Genomic DNA, 19,132 nt, shown 5'->3' with positions numbered 1-19,132 from the left:
TTTCTCTGGAGGTAGGGAACCATATCGCAAGGCCCTGTTGGCGGACCGGCTCAGATCTGAGCATTTCACTTCCATTTGGTTAATATTTGTATTATCATGTTGCTGGAGTCTGGGATCTGCCTAGTAAAATGTAACAAAGTGTCAGTAAAGGTTCAAAATCCACATCATGTCAACTGGTCACTGCAGAAATACACTTATTAATACCCTCTTCGGTAGGATATCTACGTAATAAAACATGAACCAGGGCATAACTCTTCCCCTTCGGTTTGTGGTTCCGGCCCTGTCTCTGGTCTGTCCAAACCCAACCCAGAAGTTCTGCTATAGCACAGTAGGACCGCTGAATGCCAGATGAGCATACAGGATAACCTGAACCTCTAGTTCATATTGAAGTAAGGGTATAGTGCCAACACTAAGAGAACCCTCTAGAATACTATCCAAACTGTAGTTTCCCAACCTTTAGATTCTCAACTTGTGTATCTGGGCATCAGGTAACCTTATATGAAGTCGCATGAGATTGCTAACAAATAACCTGTAAATATTTGATGGTATTTGGGGGAGAAAACAATCTTTTAAAAAGTTTTATACGTTTAAGAGAATCAATATAAAGGACAATATGTCAGACTGCTGAATGATTCATACACAATAACACACGTGGGTGTGGATGCTGATGGGGTGGACCCATGTGGTCACGGGCCAATACAATGGTTGGAAATCACCGGACTTATGATTTCCTGATCGCTAAACTCTGGGCACTGAGTGTTGCAATAGCTCCACGGCAACAGCTGCCAAGCCCCACAATATCATGAGTAAACAATCGGTCGGGGCTCAGTGATGACTGACCACCAGCTGTACATGAGAAATGTCCTCCTCACTTCACTACCTTCACTTCACCGCAGCACAGCGTTGAGGGAGTGTGTGTGCACCCAAAGCACCAGCGTGACGCATAGGTACACTTGCAGGGCCCGAAAAACCTCGGCTCCGCGTGACAGGTGGCCCTGACACTTTCGTCATGACTAATAGCATTCATAAGGGAAGGAGAAGGTCGGAAGGTTATACATTGTTGTTTGACGACAACGGCATCCGCAGAAAAACGATAAGAGACAGGACATCCTCGCCTCACTGTTGTCTTTTTTATCACCCACAGCACCGCTGCCGTCCACGTGTTCGTCAAAACCTCCTCCGACTTGGACAACTCTCGTACCGCCAGGCAGAAGCACCTGCGGTTCAACCTCAAGGCTAAAGCATTCGGTTTTTGATTTGCGGTAAACTGATTGCGTTGAAGCCAACTAGAGAAATGGTCCAAGAGTTTATGGTAAATGTCACGTCAATGACTAAGGATTTATGATTAACTTAGCCTAGTTTGTTTCACTGGCCTCGACGAACTAGAAGGAAACATCTGCCTCATTGCGTAAACCAACTAATTTCTCAACCTTTGTATGCGTGTTTTCGTGTGCGCGAGCAGGCGTGTGCGTTCATGTGTCTGCGTGTGTGCGTGTGCGTGTGTGTGTCGGTAAATCCAGACAATATTTTTCCATATAAATGTTGTTTTCTGCACTAGAGTCCGTGGCAGAAAAGCCGAGGTTACACAATATGGAAGGAAGGGGTTTATACTTATGATATCAAGTTGAGATCTTGCAGACTTCCCAACACACTGTCTCTGGTTATGTGAGCATTCCCACCCTATTCCAGGGTAGCCTATAGGGTTTACAGGGAGACGATAACAATAAAACCTACTCATTTTTTTTTTTAAAATCCTTTTAATACGTTTGTGCTGCACTGAAATGTTCCCTCAGAGTTCTTCCACCAATCATCACATATCACAAAGACCAAATAATGTTAACATATTATACAATTCTAATACACCTGCATTGGCTCCAGGTATGTCGGAGGATGGATTTCAAAATACTGCAGCTCACCTTTAAATCACGGTTTAGGGCCAAAGTATCTCACTGAAATGCTTCCGCTGAATGAACCCTCGTCTAGACCGTTAAGATCAACTGGGACCAGCTAATGGTTCCCTGGGTCAAAACAAAACATGGAAAAGCGGCAAGGTTAAAAAGATTTATGTTCACGTTCGCTTTCTGCTAAACCATAAAGCAATTTTAACTTATTATTTTATTCAAATATCTTTCATGATTTTTTTATGATGTTTCCAGCATGGGTCTTTTATAGATTATTTTAAATTCAGTTGTTAATTGTCTTTTATGCATTCTTTGAAATCTGTTGTATTTTATATACGTTTTTATGTGAAGCACATTGAGTCCGATTTGTGTATGAAATGTGCTATATAAATAAACTTGACTCGACTTGACTATTCCGTTAAGACTATTACTGTGCGTTCACACCAAAAGCTGTAAAGCGTTTTGAGCGATAAACGCCCATTCACTTTCTATAGACCTACAATTTCTGTAAACCATAAGAATCTGACCCATCATTTAGATTATTTTTTGGATGTTCGCAGTGAGCACACAACACACGCACACGCTCTGAAACCTCAGGCTTGCTTCTAAACTATGATTGGTTCAAAGTTTTTTTGGGGGGGGGGCGGGGGGGCGGAAGAGATGAGGGATATGTTAGTTGTAGCATCACCTTGCTCCATTAAGTTGCAAACCTCAACGTCAACACCGTTTATAAAACGCACGCTACTCAGAAGAACACATCGGTATTCCCAACGGCCAAGCGTTTTTTCTTTTAAAAAAAATCTTTTTAAACTTAAAATCTCTTAAAATACTTTTTTAAAAACGGTATACCAACAAATCAAATAGATTCAGAAAACATGTTCCCCGTCTGTCTGGAGTTCCTCGGCATGGGCTCGTCCATCCTGGGCTCCCTGCTCGTGATGATCGCCTGCGGGCTGCCCACCTGGAAGGTGTCCGCGTTCGTCGAGGCCAACATCGTGGTGGCGCAGACCATATGGGACGGCCTGTGGATGTCGTGCGTGTTCCAGAGCACGGGCCAGACGCAGTGCAAGGTCCACGAATCAATGCTCGCGCTGCACCCGGACCTGCAGACGGCGCGCGCCCTCACGGTCATCTCGGCCGTGCTGAGCATCGTCGCCCTCATGGTGACCATAGCCGGCGCGCAGTACACCAACTGCATTGGCGACGAGACGGTCAAGGCAAGGGTGGTGGGCGCGGGAGGCGTGCTCTACATCCTCAGCGGTGTGATCGTCTTCATCCCGCTGTGCTGGATAGCCAACAGTATCATCGTGGATTTCTACAGCCTCCAGGTGCCCGCGTCCAAGAAGAGAGAGATAGGGTCCGCAATCTACATCGGCTGGGCGGCCGCTGCGCTGCTCCTCCTCGGGGGGACGCTGCTCTGCTGCTCCGCCGGTTCCCGGGGGCTGAGGAGCGACTATCCCATCAAATACGTCGCGACAAAGACCACCAGCAGCGACAAAGACACGAAGCATTTTGTGTGACGTCCCCTGACGAGGGGACTTGTGAATATAGTGAAATTAGGAAATTGCTTTTGCACAGTCGGATCATAAATGTAAGGCATAAGTGTGTCATACTATATATTGCAGTCTTTGCAGATTATATATAGCCTATATATTTTGTAAATCTTATTGCCGCTTCCCTTGGTTATATTTGTGCCTGGTGGTTTTTGTTTGTGTGGTTTTGATACATTGAGTGTAATGTAGCTCATAGTGTGGGTTTGATTTGTTTGTGGGAGAAGCCACGAGCATGGACGCTCATTGAAATGTTTACTCACATCATTTGTATTCTTCTGAATGGACTTTGTATTTTAATCCATTGCCTTGTATGCGTTTCTTTTGTTTCTGTTTTACGTGAAACGAAGAACATTTTTAAATAAAATTAAAACTATTTTGGGATATGATCTTATATCCGTTCAGAATTGTGGTCAAAGAGTACTTACAAGCAATAAATATAAAGCAATATAACCTTATAAGTCATATGAACAACTTCAACTCTAACCAAGGTCATACACTTCTTGAGTAATGTCCCTGAACATTTTCAAAGATGTCTATTTAAAAACATCTTTGTGTCGAGGGTTGTGTTGGGTTCGAGACACTGCGGTGTCTAGGAGACACGGTTAGTGACTTACTTATCAGACAGGAAGCACCGTCTATATCTAGGTCAAAGTACACCCCCATGTGAAAACATAACAAAGACATTAATATTATAATAAGCCTAGTGTTATTGTGCTTGGGATGTGCAAAATAATAGAAAGAGATTGCGTCTATTATTGTGTACTGAATGTGCACTCCTGATATCAGTATTCTGTTCTATTCAGTTTTAGAGCCCCTGCAACCAGGTGTGATTTTGCATGTCTATTACAAGACACTTCTACCCTGTAGTAGGGTTTCCCATGATGTCACACACATTCCAAGTTGCCATCATTTTCACTATTATCATCTGAATAACACCTGAAGTCCTAAGGTGGCGTCCTTCAGATCACATGACTGAAAACCTCTTATTGTGACAGTATATAATGTATGATGAACAGAGCAACCTACCGGGAACCAACAGTTGGGCTGATCCATCCATCAAACATCTGGGTGGACACACCCGTCACACCTGGTGGTTGAATGGGGGCTGGTAATAACATGATTCCTACAGGTAGGCTGCGGACACTGGGGATTGAACCTAGAACCTTTCAGCCTGGGTTCAAACACCCTTGCAGATACACTAGCCTGCCCCCGGAGTCGGTACTGAACCAACCTGAGACTATTGTCCACAAACGGAACAGGAACGTACTATCCTCCTAGTACTGTATAGGTCTACTGGTAGATCCTGGCATTCATTCTACAGGCTGAGGGGATTCCCATTTACAACACTGTGGCTCAAAGGCTCCACCAGGTGGCATGCGTTTAAATGTATTTTAAACAGCTGTTATAAAAACACACTGGGCACCCGTGGTGATAGTTATTGAGGTATTTGTTTTTTATACCAAAAATTGAAGGATATATGATCAACCATGTCCTCATTCGTCTAATGTTTGAGGTAAAAACACTGTGATACATATACTACCCGTCAATCTGAAAACTAAACAAAATGTACAATTTGATCAGTAATTAATTTGGGCCACAAGCGGCCATCTGAAAAGTGAACATTCAGAAGCATCTACAAGGACTACAGTACTTCGGCTTGTAATTAATTTGTAACATTCGGAGCTATGGGGAGCATCAACACGTTTAGCTTATCACTGCCACCTTGTGGCGAGCCTTCTGAAGTACATTACCTTTATGATTGGTTTTACAGAAACGCCTGATCAAAGAAAAACAAACAAAAATGAAAGGCGACAACCCTTGATCCATAGAAGGACGAGTTTGGCAATAAATCATTTGTGAATCGCAAAAAGACCCAAAGAGCCCTAATGCCTCGAATCTGCTCGCAGGATGTTAAAGGTAATGTAGGCTGGTGAAGGCTGTGACATGATCACATCTAGTCCTTAAAAGATTATACCCTTGTTAATTTTCAGTATATAAGTCCTTTGTCTTTTCATATTTCCGAGTAGAGGTAGTGGTGTCTATGGCTGGTACTCCTTTAGGACCTGGTTGGCGATCACCAGTCTCTGGATTTCACTTGTGCCCTCGTAGATCTCTGTGATGCGTGCGTCCCGGTAGTGTCTCTCCGCCGGCATGTCCGTCACGAAACCCATCCCACCGAGAATTTGGATCGACTTTAAAGAGTTCCCCGTGTGAAAGAGAGCAAAACTTAGAATGCAGCTTAGAGGCACAAAAATACAATTTAAGTTGAAAAACGATGACAAGAAAACCTTGAATAAATCTATTTAATAAGGAGGATCATTAAAATTGCATTTATATGTAATAAATCAAATTTGTCTCACCTGATGTGCACTGAAAGTGGCAGCTTCGGAAGCTGCTAGCTTAGCCATGGCGGCCTCCTGAAGGGAAACAAGAAGAAAAGACTTGCAACTGCGTTTTGCTAACATATGCTATAAAAGGCCCTTTGGTGGTGTTTCTATTCAAGACCTTAGCAAGGGTGTGGCTTATGTGTGAATCAAACTCATAAGCCTGGCATTGTCAATATCATGCTCTACACACACACCCACACACACACACACACACACACACACACACACACACACTCTTCAGGGCTAGTTGAAATGCATTTTAAATGGTGTTGGTGCGAGTGTACCTTGGTGAAGGGTTTCTTGGCATCTTTTAAGAGGGCAGCCTTCCACGTAAGCAGACGAGCACTTTCGATCGCCAGTGCCATGTCTGCCAGCTTAAACTAGACACACACACATCATACATATTAACACAAACGAACAAAACTGAACAGATCTAAATCATTTACGGGAAGAAACAAATATGAAATGTGGAGTAATTTAAGCTCAATATCGCAAAATACCCAAGTGAAGATGTGTGGTTTCTTCTCCCATACCTGTATGGCCTGCATCTTGCCGATGGGCGCTCCGAAGGCTGTGCGTTTGTGTGCGTAGTCGGCAGCACAGTCCAAAGCGGCCTGAGCAATGCCAAGAGCCTGGGAGGCGATGCCAATCCGCCCACTGTCTAGGGTTTGCTGTCAGAGTCACACACGGTATCATTTGTTGTGTGATGATTAATTCATTAAGCAGGTGCATTATAACAAACAAACTTCTTCACAGGTAGGGGTTGAGCGTCTCGCTCTAGGATGCCTTGTGGTACTCTGTGCTATTGGGGATTGAACCCAGAACCTTTAGGCTGGGAGACACCCCAGCCGCTGATTTTGGCTAAACGCCTTATATTACACTGCTGATGTCATAGCTGGGGGTCCAACATCCGAGCCTTCAGACAACCCTGCCCCCATAGTGTAATGTTAACATCCTAGCCATTAGACCACCATGCCCCCATAGTGTAATGTTAACATCTTAGCCATTAGACCACCCTGCCCCCATAGTGTTATGTTAACATCCTACCATGGCTATTTTGAACCCTGCTCCGCGGGAGCCCAGCAGGTTCCCTAGGGGGATCCTGCAGTCCTCCAGGATGATGTTGGCCGTGGAGGAGGCTCTGATGCCCAGCTTATCCTCCTTCTTCCCCAGGGACAGCCCCGGGTGAGGCATGGGCACCAGGAAGGCACTGATACCCTGATACCCAGCACGGGATAACACACACAACGACACAGTGAAAACAACAGATAAGAAATGACTGCATTTAATAAAGATGATAAGTGTATAAACAGTGTTCAGTCATTTAGAAAAGACGCCTTTTATTTAAAATAACTTGTACCTGGCTAGCCTACCATGTGTTTGATCAACTTAAATCTGGCTAGTCTCCCTTATTTTTTTCAAGGGACTTGAACCAGGCTAGCCTACCTTTGGCCCTATTTTAACGGTCTGAAACGCAAGTGAGAAGCACCAAGCGCAAGTAGCTTTGTGGGCGGTTCTATGGCGATGTCGCTAGTTTACCGGCGCAAAAATGACTCTTGCGCCCGGCGCAAATCTAAAAAGGGTTGGTCTGAAGTAGCCTAATTACCCGTAGGTGTGGTTTGGGCGTAACGTGCAATAAACCAACGAGAGTGCCAGCTCCCATCCCCTTTAAGAGCCATGAGCGCATTTGAATCTGACAAGTTTATATTTTGACAGCGCATCTGCAGTCTCCGATGAGACAGATGCACATGAATTTCAAATTTCAAATGGCTCAGTTTATGGCCAAATAATATGGCCTAATTCACTCATGGAATAAGGTTTTCTTCCACAACTTCAATCCTCAAATAAATTTCGGCAAAGAAAACTTAACACACCTATGAAATGCAGTAACTGTGGTTCTATTTAATGATATACGTAATACATCATAAACATCATTTCTTATCAGTATTGTATGCATTATCGTTATCGACTTGTGGTCCTAATACGAATGTGTCCCCCCGTTTATGTACATTGCCATGGACTGTATTGTGCGTTACGTGTTTAATTTGCGTGTGTTTAAACGGATGGAGGCACACACACGCGCCCGCATTCATTCATTCTTTTTAACACTCACTCGCGGTATAACAATGTTTTCTCACGATCAAATACTCATCAATCCTAAAAGTTAAGGGCATGTAAACGATGTCTGTGTCAAGAAAATATGTGTTTTCTGTACGGTGTTTGCAGATGCATTGATTTGAAAGTACAACTTATTACCGCTGTATCAGCTGTTCTTTCCCAAACAATTGACAAAGAATGTGTGGCTAGGTAGATGAGAGAAGCAAAGTGTATGTGCGAGGTGCACAAGCAACATTATGCATGCGCACTTAAAATAGCATCTGAACAATGCACCACTGACTTTAAACCAGGTGCTTCCTGGTTTTTGGCTGTGATTTCTGAAACTGCAAAATAGCACCAGGGAACGTTTGCGCCAGAACACGCCTCCTCCTTTCGCCGAACCGCTCCTTTGGGCGCAAGATCATTCCCTAATTTACCATCGCGTGGCACAGGAGGGAAAAGAACGCTGTGCGCCAGTTGCAAACTAGCAACGACACATGCGCCAGCGATTTATTCAATTGCGCCGGATGCAAGATAGGGCCCCTTGTGTTTGATCAACCTGTACCTAGCCAGCCTACCTTGTGTTTGACTGACCTGAACCTGGCTAACCTACCTTGTGTTTGACTGACCTGAACCTGGCTAACCTACCTTGTGTTTGACTGACCTGAACCTGGCTAACCTACCTTGTGTTTGACTGACCTGAACCTGGCTAACCTACCTTGTGTTTGACTGACCTGAACCTGGCTAACCTACCTTGTGTTTGACTGACCTGAACCTGGCTAACCTACCTTGTGTTTGACTGACCTGAACCTGGCTAACCTACCTTGTGTTTGACTGACCTGAACCTGGCTAACCTACCTTGTGTTTGACTGACCTGAACCTGGCTAACCTACCTTGTGTTTGACTGACCTGAACCTGGCTAACCTACCTTGTGTTTGACTGACCTGAACCTGGCTAACCTACCTTGTGTTTGACTGACCTGAACCTGGCTAACCTACCTTGTGTTTGACTGACCTGAACCTGGCTAACCTACCTTGTGTTTGACTGACCTGAACCTGGCTAACCTACCTTGTGTTTGACTGACCTGAACCTGGCTAACCTACCTTGTGTTTGACTGACCTGAACCTGGCTAACCTACCTTGTGTTTGACTGACCTGAACCTGGCTAACCTACCTTGTGTTTGACTGACCTGAACCTGGCTAACCTACCTTGTGTTTGACTGACCTGAACCTGGCTAACCTACCTTGTGTTTGACTGACCTGAACCTGGCTAACCTACCTTGTGTTTGACTGACCTGAACCTGGCTAACCTACCTTGTGTTTGACTGACCTGAACCTGGCTAACCTACCTTGTGTTTGACTGACCTGAACCTGGCTAACCTACCTTGTGTTTGACTGACCTGAACCTGGCTAACCTACCTTGTGTTTGACTGACCTGAACCTGGCTAACCTACCTTGTGTTTGACTGACCTGAACCTGGCTAACCTACCTTGTGTTTGACTGACCTGAACCTGGCTAACCTACCTTGTGTTTGACTGACCTGAACCTGGCTAACCTACCTTGTGTTTGACTGACCTGAACCTGGCTAACCTACCTTGTGTTTGACTGACCTGAACCTGGCTAACCTACCTTGTGTTTGACTGACCTGAACCTGGCTAACCTACCTTGTGTTTGACTGACCTGAACCTGGCTAACCTACCTTGTGTTTGACTGACCTGAACCTGGCTAACCTACCTTGTGTTTGACTGACCTGAACCTGGCTAACCTACCTTGTGTTTGACTGACCTGAACCTGGCTAACCTACCTTGTGTTTGACTGACCTGAACCTGGCTAACCTACCTTGTGTTTGACTGACCTGAACCTGGCTAACCTACCTTGTGTTTGACTGACCTGAACCTGGCTAACCTACCTTGTGTTTGACTGACCTGAACCTGGCTAACCTACCTTGTGTTTGACTGACCTGAACCTGGCTAACCTACCTTGTGTTTGACTGACCTGAACCTGGCTAACCTACCTTGTGTTTGACTGACCTGAACCTGGCTAACCTACCTTGTGTTTGACTGACCTGAACCTGGCTAACCTACCTTGTGTTTGACTGACCTGAACCTGGCTAACCTACCTTGTGTTTGACTGACCTGAACCTGGCTAACCTACCTTGTGTTTGACTGACCTGAACCTGGCTAACCTACCTTGTGTTTGACTGACCTGAACCTGGCTAACCTACCTTGTGTTTGACTGACCTGAACCTGGCTAACCTACCTTGTGTTTGACTGACCTGAACCTGGCTAACCTACCTTGTGTTTGACTGACCTGAACCTGGCTAACCTACCTTGTGTTTGACTGACCTGAACCTGGCTAACCTACCTTGTGTTTGACTGACCTGAACCTGGCTAACCTACCTTGTGTTTGACTGACCTGAACCTGGCTAACCTACCTTGTGTTTGACTGACCTGAACCTGGCTAACCTACCTTGTGTTTGACTGACCTGAACCTGGCTAACCTACCTTGTGTTTGACTGACCTGAACCTGGCTAACCTACCTTGTGTTTGACTGACCTGAACCTGGCTAACCTACCTTGTGTTTGACTGACCTGAACCTGGCTAACCTACCTTGTGTTTGACTGACCTGAACCTGGCTAACCTACCTTGTGTTTGACTGACCTGAACCTGGCTAACCTACCTTGTGTTTGACTGACCTGAACCTGGCTAACCTACCTTGTGTTTGACTGACCTGAACCTGGCTAACCTACCTTGTGTTTGACTGACCTGAACCTGGCTAACCTACCTTGTGTTTGACTGACCTGAACCTGGCTAACCTACCTTGTGTTTGACTGACCTGAACCTGGCTAACCTACCTTGTGTTTGACTGACCTGAACCTGGCTAACCTACCTTGTGTTTGACTGACCTGAACCTGGCTAACCTACCTTGTGTTTGACTGACCTGAACCTGGCTAACCTACCTTGTGTTTGACTGACCTGAACCTGGCTAACCTACCTTGTGTTTGACTGACCTGAACCTGGCTAACCTACCTTGTGTTTGACTGACCTGAACCTGGCTAACCTACCTTGTGTTTGACTGACCTGAACCTGGCTAACCTACCTTGTGTTTGACTGACCTGAACCTGGCTAACCTACCTTGTGTTTGACTGACCTGAACCTGGCTAACCTACCTTGTGTTTGACTGACCTGAACCTGGCTAACCTACCTTGTGCTTGAGCGCCTTGTCGGTGGTGGCAAACACCACGGTGGCTGAGGCCTCCCAGCTGTTGGTGATCCAGGCCTTGGTGCCATTCAGCACCCACTCATCCCCGTCCTGGTGCGCCATAGTAGACGCGGCGCCGGCATCGCTGCCGTTCCCTACGGAACCATTGGGAATTTCACTTAAGAACGGTTCCTGCTTTAATCTACATTCTACATGAAGCCAGTTCATAGGTAGACTATCCTCCTATTAATGTTGTACGGTAGTAGTATGTTGTGTTATTCTTTTCTTTATCATTTGTTTTTTAACATACCTTCCATAACAAACAGGAAGGAAGAGTCCATTTTCACTACTGCACTACATCTGAACAGACTTTATTTGCACAAATAATGATTTAGCGGCATTTGTTTGAAAGCAGGACATTAATGAAAAGGAGATTGAGCTCACCTGGTTCACTGAGAGCAAAGCAGCCGACTTTCTCTCCCGTGGTGAAGGGAGTGATCCACTGTTTTTTCTGTTCTTCATTACCATTCTTTAAGATGGGTCCGATGTAGAGTGACTTAAGATAGAAAATATCAATAGACACGTGTCAAGTTTCATATTACAATTACTATTTAGTATTAATAACTACAAATGACTTATGGGAGATAGAAATAGAAGAGAAGAATGTACTATTAGCTCATTTAGTAGATGCTAGTAATTTCTTAATGCATTGGGGCTTAAATCCAGAAAATGTTGACGTGGAGTCTAACAACACAAAAACTATCATACTCTATAAATTAAAATGATATATAATAAGCAAAAAAATGACAAGTTGGAAACAAAAAACACATATCTATATCTATATAGAAATGCACTGACATTGTTAACGGAGACGACCACTCCAGTGCTGGCACAGCCCCGGCTGATCTCCTCCGTGGCCAGGCTGTAGGCCAGGTAGTCCATTCCTGTTCCCCCAAGCTCCTCAGGCACCTCCACAGCCATCACCCCCATGGCTCCCAGCTCCAGGATCTGCAGGAATAACACAACAGACCACAGCCTTGAGGGTTAATAGAGAGAGAGAGAGAGAACTGTAACAGCACCAATCATTTACTGGGTTTTCGATCACTACTCCAATCTGATGAGCAATTCATAGGTTGTAATCTAGCATTAATCCAAGTCTGGAAATTCACAAGGAAATGTTTGCTATCGCAAGCTATTTACGTTAAGTCTCTCATCAGAGGCCTTTTAACCAAACTTTACCATTTCCAGGTCAGGTCAGGGAAACCACGATAATAATCACAATCCACATTGGTTAAACTATTAATCTTAATGCTGCACAAACCTAAACTTTCGAAAAAACAACCCAAACATAGCACGGAGAAGCCATGGTAACCAGAAACGGTTAAGTGGATGAGGATCAGGGTCTAAATCCCAATTTGTCTTGTGTTTCAGTGCACCTGCTTTGCGGGGTAAGTGTGATTCTTATCCAACGTGGCTGCGATGGGAGCCAGCTCCTTGGCTGCATAGTCCCTGCAAGTCTGCCGCATCATCTGGTGCATCTCTGGTAGCTCTGCTAGCTGGGACAGAGCTCTAGAGCCTCTAAGACACAAGCCAAGGGCTGGAGAGAGAGAGAGAGAGAGAGAGAGAGTAATAGCGAAGGATGGAAAGAGACATGAACACAAGTGACCAGTGGCTGGCTGTCCTTAATTGTTGATTATATTCCTTTATGATAATAGTATATATATTTCTATCTTTAATATTTTCTATAATGAATACTGCATGGGATGAGTGCTATTTTAAATCTTATTTTAAATAGGAATAAGAATCTGTGTGTGCACCATAGTATATAACAATAGCCATGGTTGTATAATATAAGGACCGGTCGGGGTGATAAAACCATCCTGGCCTTCTCTGTTGGCTTCACTAAAACATCCGTTAGCAATATAATTTGGCTAAATTACTTCCTTGCACTAGTTCTTTCCGCGAACAATGGCAATATAGTTGTTTGTCTTTGGATCAATGTGCATCGGTCAGCACAGACTTTGGGTGAAGTGACAGTGAATAACAAATACTTCATAACATTTGTGATCACAAAGACGAGAGTGCTGTAACGTCATTACCATTGTTTACATTTGGGACAGGGGCGTGCATGCTAAATATTGTTCTGCAGAATCAGTTCAATGAAATCATTTAACAACAGTATTTTGGTAATGGATGTTTAGGTGAAGCCAGGGAAGACGAAACGATGGTTTGAACACCCAGAGCGGTATTGCACTTTAAAACCATACATTGAGCAGGTTATTATAGAATATGTAGGTGAGAGGTTATTCAGTACGTCATCATTGTCCGACTCCAATGCGCCGACGAACACTGATATTGAATAACTTTCTTCTTCTGATTTTGGCTCGAGTTAATCATTATTATATAGTTGTAAAGTATTTTGAGTGCTTTCACCGTAAATCCACATTCGTTTTAAGAAGTGTGACATTCAATGTTAAATACCACAAGTGCATTTGTTACAAAATCAATATAAATACAACAATATCAGACCTACTGAAGACATATTTGTAGCTTCTGACGTCTACTCTTGTCATGAGTCTTAGAATTTATGAACCGACAAGGTATCAGCGTTTAAACTATAAAGAAACGATTACCATAGTAAACTATCAGGCATGCCATACCATGCCTTTGACTTATGCTCCACATTAAAAGTTAGCTTTTATTACATCAGTTGCCATATAAACCCATTTTATTCTTGTTTGACATGTTGTGCATGACAAACATGACTTTAAACCCGTCCTGCAACAGTGAACAGAGCCAATAACAAAGCAAATTATCGAACTGAAAATAATGCCTTATGTTGCCTTAGGTTGGCTTGATAAAGGCGTGCCGTGCAAAACGTTCACACATGAAACGATTGTTTGTAACCGAAGCATTCTGACCTTGTCTTGCTTTAAAGATCGCGGCTGTCATTGTGTTTCCTCTCCGATTAACTTGCGTGTCAAATGAGGGACAGAAATACGGGGATGGAATGAATATAACGTGTCACGTGACCAACGTCAAGTTACGTTTCAGAGTAAAAGTCCTCCTCAAACACTTCTATCCTTCTCTTTAGGCTCTAGGCCAAAATGCCAGAATTGTTCCCGAAATCTAATGCTCTACAAACCAACACAGTTGAGAGTATAATAATATCACCTGCATCCTAGAATACATATACTACTATTTTGAGGTGTTTGATTTATGTGTCCTACAAATCTATCAATCAAAAGATGAACAGGTTGATCACATGCCAAGTGTCCTGGGAATGAAATTGAATGGACCCAATTACCTGGATATGTATGCACCAAGAACAATACCGATATCAAAATGTCCTTCATTGTGCAACACATGTAACAGGGCAATAACAGAGGAACTAGACAAGTATAAGAGTCACCGTGGTAGCTATAGTTGGCCCTACCATGAGGACTGTTATACTTGTGGACTGTTAGGGCCTTATTTATTTTTTATCAGAAACACCTTTACCTTTACCCTTTACCCGCACTCGAAACCTGTGCTTTAACGAATGAGAAGTTGACGTCACACTGGGGTGAAGTTGCCAGACGTAGAGGTGGCTGCCTCCATAGTTGGTTCTCACGATGTAATTTCCAATAAACTATTGCCTTGTTCGGAAATTACTTAAATTAATAAGCACTTTTTTTTTTCTTTCTTTTGGATGCAATGGATTTCTTCGAAGGCTCATTTTACCGGGCTTGTTGGCCTATATCGTGATGTCACATCACAATGATAGAAGCGGTGTGCATTCTCGTATACAAGCCCTAATGTTCATAATTGTAATCACTGAGCTCAATAAAATAAATAATACCCTGATATTCATTTAAAATGTAAAATCTATAAATATAGCTCGAGGAATACCAGGATACTTGCTACAAAAATTGCAAATGTTCCAGAGATTGCAATATGCAACACTCACACAGAGCTGATATCTGCTGTTTGATTGGGTTGAGGTAAGAAAACAAATTCAAATAAGTGAGTTATGTAGATAATCTCCAACTGGCACACACCTGGCAGGCCAATGCATGTCCGACAGCATTTTGTGTTTGAGTAAGTGTGCGGTGAATAAGGGGCTTAAATTGTAAAGTAGTTTGAAGTGGTTGTAGTGGGTATGAGAATAGCTGGAATACTATCAAGTGCGTGCATTTAGTAGCACTCAACAGTGCGTCGTGCCATTAGTCGATAGGACTGTCTATACCATTGACCGCAGATCCACGTCATAGAACAGTAATGGGTGTGAGCTTCAATGATGCAATAACCTTCTATAAATAGAGCTATCAACACAGACATGTCAATTGACTTGACAAATATGTCATATCACTTGAACGCATCACAATTAATGACATAGACTGGCAACAGAAGATATTCACGTTTCTCAAAACATGTTTATTTTGGCACCATAAAAAGTCATTTCAGTCTGTCTGGTACAGTGAAGATGTCGGAGGTCGGGAAGGTATGTTTCGGTCTGGAGGGGGGGAGGGGAGGGGGCGAATAGAAAGTGCCTTTACGGGCGGTTGGTGGTGGGCGGGTCGAAGGCTTTGGGCTGCAGTAACAGCCGATGGCCAGCTGATGTCGCTCACTTGCTGGCGGAGGTCAGGGTGAAGCATCCCCTCTGGTGGAACTGCATATCCCTGACGCGGCGCATGGACTGGATCTGGGGCTGGAAGGCGCTGAACTCGTTGTAGTGTCTGTAGTCACCGCACTCGAACAGGTACTGGTAGCCCCTGTATCCGGGGTACTGGTATCCGACCCACCTGGAGGGAAGGGATAAGAGTTGATTCGTTCAGTCCTTAAATGTCTTCCGAACGTTCACAAGCTTTTGACCCAATTTACATTATTGTATCGGGTCACACAATATATACAATATTGTTATCTTTTAACTAAGTTGATGTCAAACATTTGAGCATTTGCGTATTTTCCAAGCTTTCCCAACGACATCATTAGCCACTTACATTATACTATTACATTACAAACAGTAATGACTCCCTTCCGACTATCAACTTATGCGGTCTAATTTGTATCAATTCAAGTGGATGACCACGCCTAGTGCACAAGAGTGTGTCAGCGCATGCGTGTGTGTGTGTGTGTGTGTGGGGGGGGGGGGGGGGGGGGGGGGGGGGGGGGGTGTACTCACACTCCTCCGGGGACCCTCACGCTGCCCACCCTGTCGGTGAAGCCATGCGCCCACAGGGTAGGAACGTCATCCTCCTGGATCTCCATCTTGTTGCCCTTGAAGTCAGAGTGCTCGAACAGGCAGATCTTGTGCTCCAGGCTGTCCTGCACCGGGAGAGGGGGGGGGAGACAATGGAGGAGAGATAGAAGAGAGAGGAGAGAAAAGATAGGGAAGAAAGAGAAATAGGAGAGGGAGCGTAGGTGAGAGAGGGATGCAAGAGGGAGGAGAATAGATAGAGAGCAGAAAGCAGAGAGCAGACAGGAGAGGTACATGGAGAGAAGAAGAGCGAAATAGACAGAAGATAAAGAGAGGAGAGAAGAGAAGAGAAAAATGCAACCCAAAAAGAGAATCAGAACAGTCTGTGCAACAGGTAGCATACACAACGAAGAGCCCTTTATAAATATCTATCAACGCCAATTTAATTAATTGTATATATATATATATATGAGGGTGTGTTTACTATGCAGAGGGGGCCCTATGCATTAATGTACATGATATGCATCCCATTCATATCCCCATTAAAGCATGTCTCACAGTGAGTGTTGGGGTGGGCGTGTTTACCATGCGGATGGGCCTGATGGACATGAGGCGGTCGCTACGGTAAGAGTTGCTCCAGGAGTCCCAGCGAGGGTACTCTCCCTTCTCCAGGATGAACATCTCCCCACGGAAGTTAGTCTGCTCAAAGGCAACAAAGCTGAAGGGAGGTGGGGGCAGAGGGAGTAGGGGGCCGGGCAGGAGGTGAGGGTAGGGTAGGGTAGGGGGGAGGGTAGGTGTGGGGGATGGGGGTGTGTTGAGGGTTGGGGGGGGGGGGGGGGGGAGAGAGAACAGGGAGGGAATGATCGGTGGAGGGGATGTTCAGAGTTACGTTACTGAAGCAGTGCAGTGCTCTCAGAGAGAAGGTATTTGGATTCAGTGTGTAGTTCATGTGTGTGCGTACGGGAATGTGTGTGCGTGTGCGGGTACTTACGGGCCGCACTCCACAATGATACTGCGCACTCTGTCGATGCCTCTGTCGCACACGTTCACGCACTCGTTCTGGACCTCGATCATCCTGCCCTGGAAGTTCTCCTGGTCGAACATCATGATCTGCAGGGGGTGGAGGTAATATTGTTCAGACAAAATCGGTGACCGGTTATGAAAAGCATATGAATATTTTTGTACAGAGAAAACCCTGAAAATCCCTATATTTGGCTGGTACACACCTTGAAGTTTCCCATGGCGGGCTCTCCAGTCTTGCTGGCCTTGCTGGGGGCAGCGGGGTTGGGGGTTCCCTTCTCCTTGGAGTCGGTGCCCTGGCTAGAGGCGGACTTGGCGGTCTGGGACATGGTGGAGTAGTTCTGCCGCACAGTCAAAGTAACAAATAAGCAATTAAAACGATACATAATAAAGCAAACCAGAGATGGCCACAGGATGAAGTTTTGGGATCGTGACTGGGGGATGACGACTGATGCAGATGGAAGGGGGAATAATGTCTTGATTGCAAATGTGGAAGCGTGGAAGGGGTAACTGAAACTGGATAATTTATGGATGATAGGTAGGTGATGATGTGTTTGTGTGTAAACGGGATCTGACAGTTCCCGTTTCTGTCAGTTTATGGGTCTTTTTCAATGTTGACTAAACAATGTTTAAACATTGCAGTCAGACTGGTTCCTAGAAAGTTGATATTATTATACTGGTAACCAGGCCTGAACGGCTCTGGTGGTCAGGCTGTAGCCTCGGGGTGTGTGGTGGCCTGGGCGTGCTGGGCTGTGGAAAGTAGGCACCTTGTTGTCTGTACTCTATGTGTGATGGATGCCGTCTTCCTGTGAAGTGTGTGTGTATGTGTGTGTGTGTGTGTGTGTGTGTGTGTGTGTGTGTGTGTGTGTGTGTGTGTGTGTGTGTGTGTGTGTGTGTGTGTGTGTTGGGGGCCTTACCTGCGTTAGTACAGCTGAGGTGAGAGTGAGGGAGGCAGGCTTGTGCTGATTCCTCCAACGCCCGGGCCCCCAGCTTTTATACCCTGGCAGAGGCCAAGCGTGCCGGCCAAGGCCACAATAGAAAGCTCCTCGTCATCAATGCGGAGGGGGGTCGGGCCGAAGCCCCCTGGCCAACCCCACACCACCAGTTCACCCACAGCCTAGAAGCCCCCAGCCCAGGCCCCACTGGTCTGAACTGTAAGCACTTTGTAGTTAAAGGAAAGGCCTGACACAGGCGCTTTCTGACATGTTGGCATGCAACTAGTGGAAGAGGAGAGAGAGAGAGAGAGAGAGAGAGAGAGGGAGAGGGAGAGGGAGAGAGAGAGAGAGAGAGAGAGAGACAGGAATGCAAAAGGTCCATAGGGCGTAAAGAGTTACTCTTTTTTTTGCTGATACACAGGCACCACGCACGCACGCACACACACACACACACACACGAACACACACACACACGCACACACACGCACACACACACACACACACACACACACACACACACACACACACACACACATACACACACATGCATTCAGTCTCACACAGACCCACACACGCACACATACATGCACACATGCACACTTTAGCTGTTTGTTTAATGGGTGCTTCAACCGTTATGGGGTGATTCTCAATTCAAAAATCAGCACAGTCAAACCACAAATTAAATAACAATTACATAATTACTTTTTTATTGGATTTGATTCATTTATTTGGAATATTGCAGAATTGTATCAACAAAGATGGTCGCATGTACACACCCCTGGCATTTGTTTATGCTGTTATCATCTGTGATACATCCAAGATTCAATTTCTGTAGCTCTTCAATTACAAGAGCCCCAGGA

General features: G+C 45.0%; 3 protein-coding genes across 3 annotated transcripts; 1 reads left to right on the top strand and 2 right to left on the bottom strand.

The window, feature by feature from the left end:
• The first annotated feature begins 2,651 nt into the window (after positions 1–2,651).
• cldn5b (claudin 5b) lies at positions 2,652–3,726 on the top strand. Its single transcript, XM_079755719.1, has one exon. The coding sequence runs from the start codon at positions 2,777–2,779 to the stop codon at positions 3,419–3,421; it is 645 nt and encodes a 214-aa protein (XP_079611845.1). The 5' UTR covers positions 2,652–2,776; the 3' UTR covers positions 3,422–3,726.
• A 1,235-nt stretch (positions 3,727–4,961) lies between these two features.
• Positions 4,962–14,140, bottom strand: acads (acyl-CoA dehydrogenase short chain). The gene is made up of 10 exons (XM_079755718.1): positions 14,060–14,140; positions 12,575–12,735; positions 11,997–12,146; positions 11,583–11,694; positions 11,142–11,293; positions 6,889–7,059; positions 6,375–6,512; positions 6,126–6,221; positions 5,815–5,871; positions 4,962–5,646 (listed from the first exon to the last, which is right to left on the bottom strand). The coding sequence occupies exons 1-10, from the start codon at positions 14,088–14,090 to the stop codon at positions 5,494–5,496; spliced, it is 1,221 nt and encodes a 406-aa protein (XP_079611844.1). The 5' UTR covers positions 14,091–14,140; the 3' UTR covers positions 4,962–5,493.
• A 1,604-nt stretch (positions 14,141–15,744) lies between these two features.
• Positions 15,745–17,666, bottom strand: crybb1 (crystallin, beta B1; the record flags this gene model as incomplete). The annotated part of the gene is made up of 5 exons (XM_079755858.1): positions 15,745–15,922; positions 16,303–16,445; positions 16,903–17,035; positions 17,309–17,427; positions 17,544–17,666. The coding sequence occupies 5 exons, from the start codon at positions 17,664–17,666 to the stop codon at positions 15,745–15,747; spliced, it is 696 nt and encodes a 231-aa protein (XP_079611984.1).
• Between the last annotated feature and the right edge of the window lie 1,466 nt (positions 17,667–19,132).

Source organism: Pollachius pollachius, assembly GCF_949987615.1.
Source record: "Pollachius pollachius genome assembly, chromosome: 18".
Taxonomy (NCBI): domain Eukaryota; kingdom Metazoa; phylum Chordata; class Actinopteri; order Gadiformes; family Gadidae; genus Pollachius; species Pollachius pollachius.
Note: the sequence above shows the minus strand (reverse complement) of the source record. Positions and strands in the feature narration are given on the sequence as shown.

What these genes read in the sequence shown, in the direction of transcription:
- cldn5b (XM_079755719.1), top strand. Translation starts at nt 2,777, where the DNA reads ATGTTCCCCGTCTGTCTGGAGTTCCTCGGCATGGGCTCGTCCATCCTG.
- acads (XM_079755718.1), bottom strand. Translation starts at nt 14,090, where the DNA reads ATGACAGCCGCGATCTTTAAAGCAAGACAAG. An exon ending in GATCTTTAAAGCAAGACAAG is followed by an intron (nt 12,736 to 14,059) that starts GTCAGAATGCTT and finishes CTCTCTCTCCAG; the next exon opens with CCCTTGGCTTGTGTCTTAGA. An exon ending in CTTTGCTCTCAGTGAACCAG is followed by an intron (nt 11,294 to 11,582) that starts GTGAGCTCAATC and finishes ATGGTTCCGTAG; the next exon opens with GGAACGGCAGCGATGCCGGC.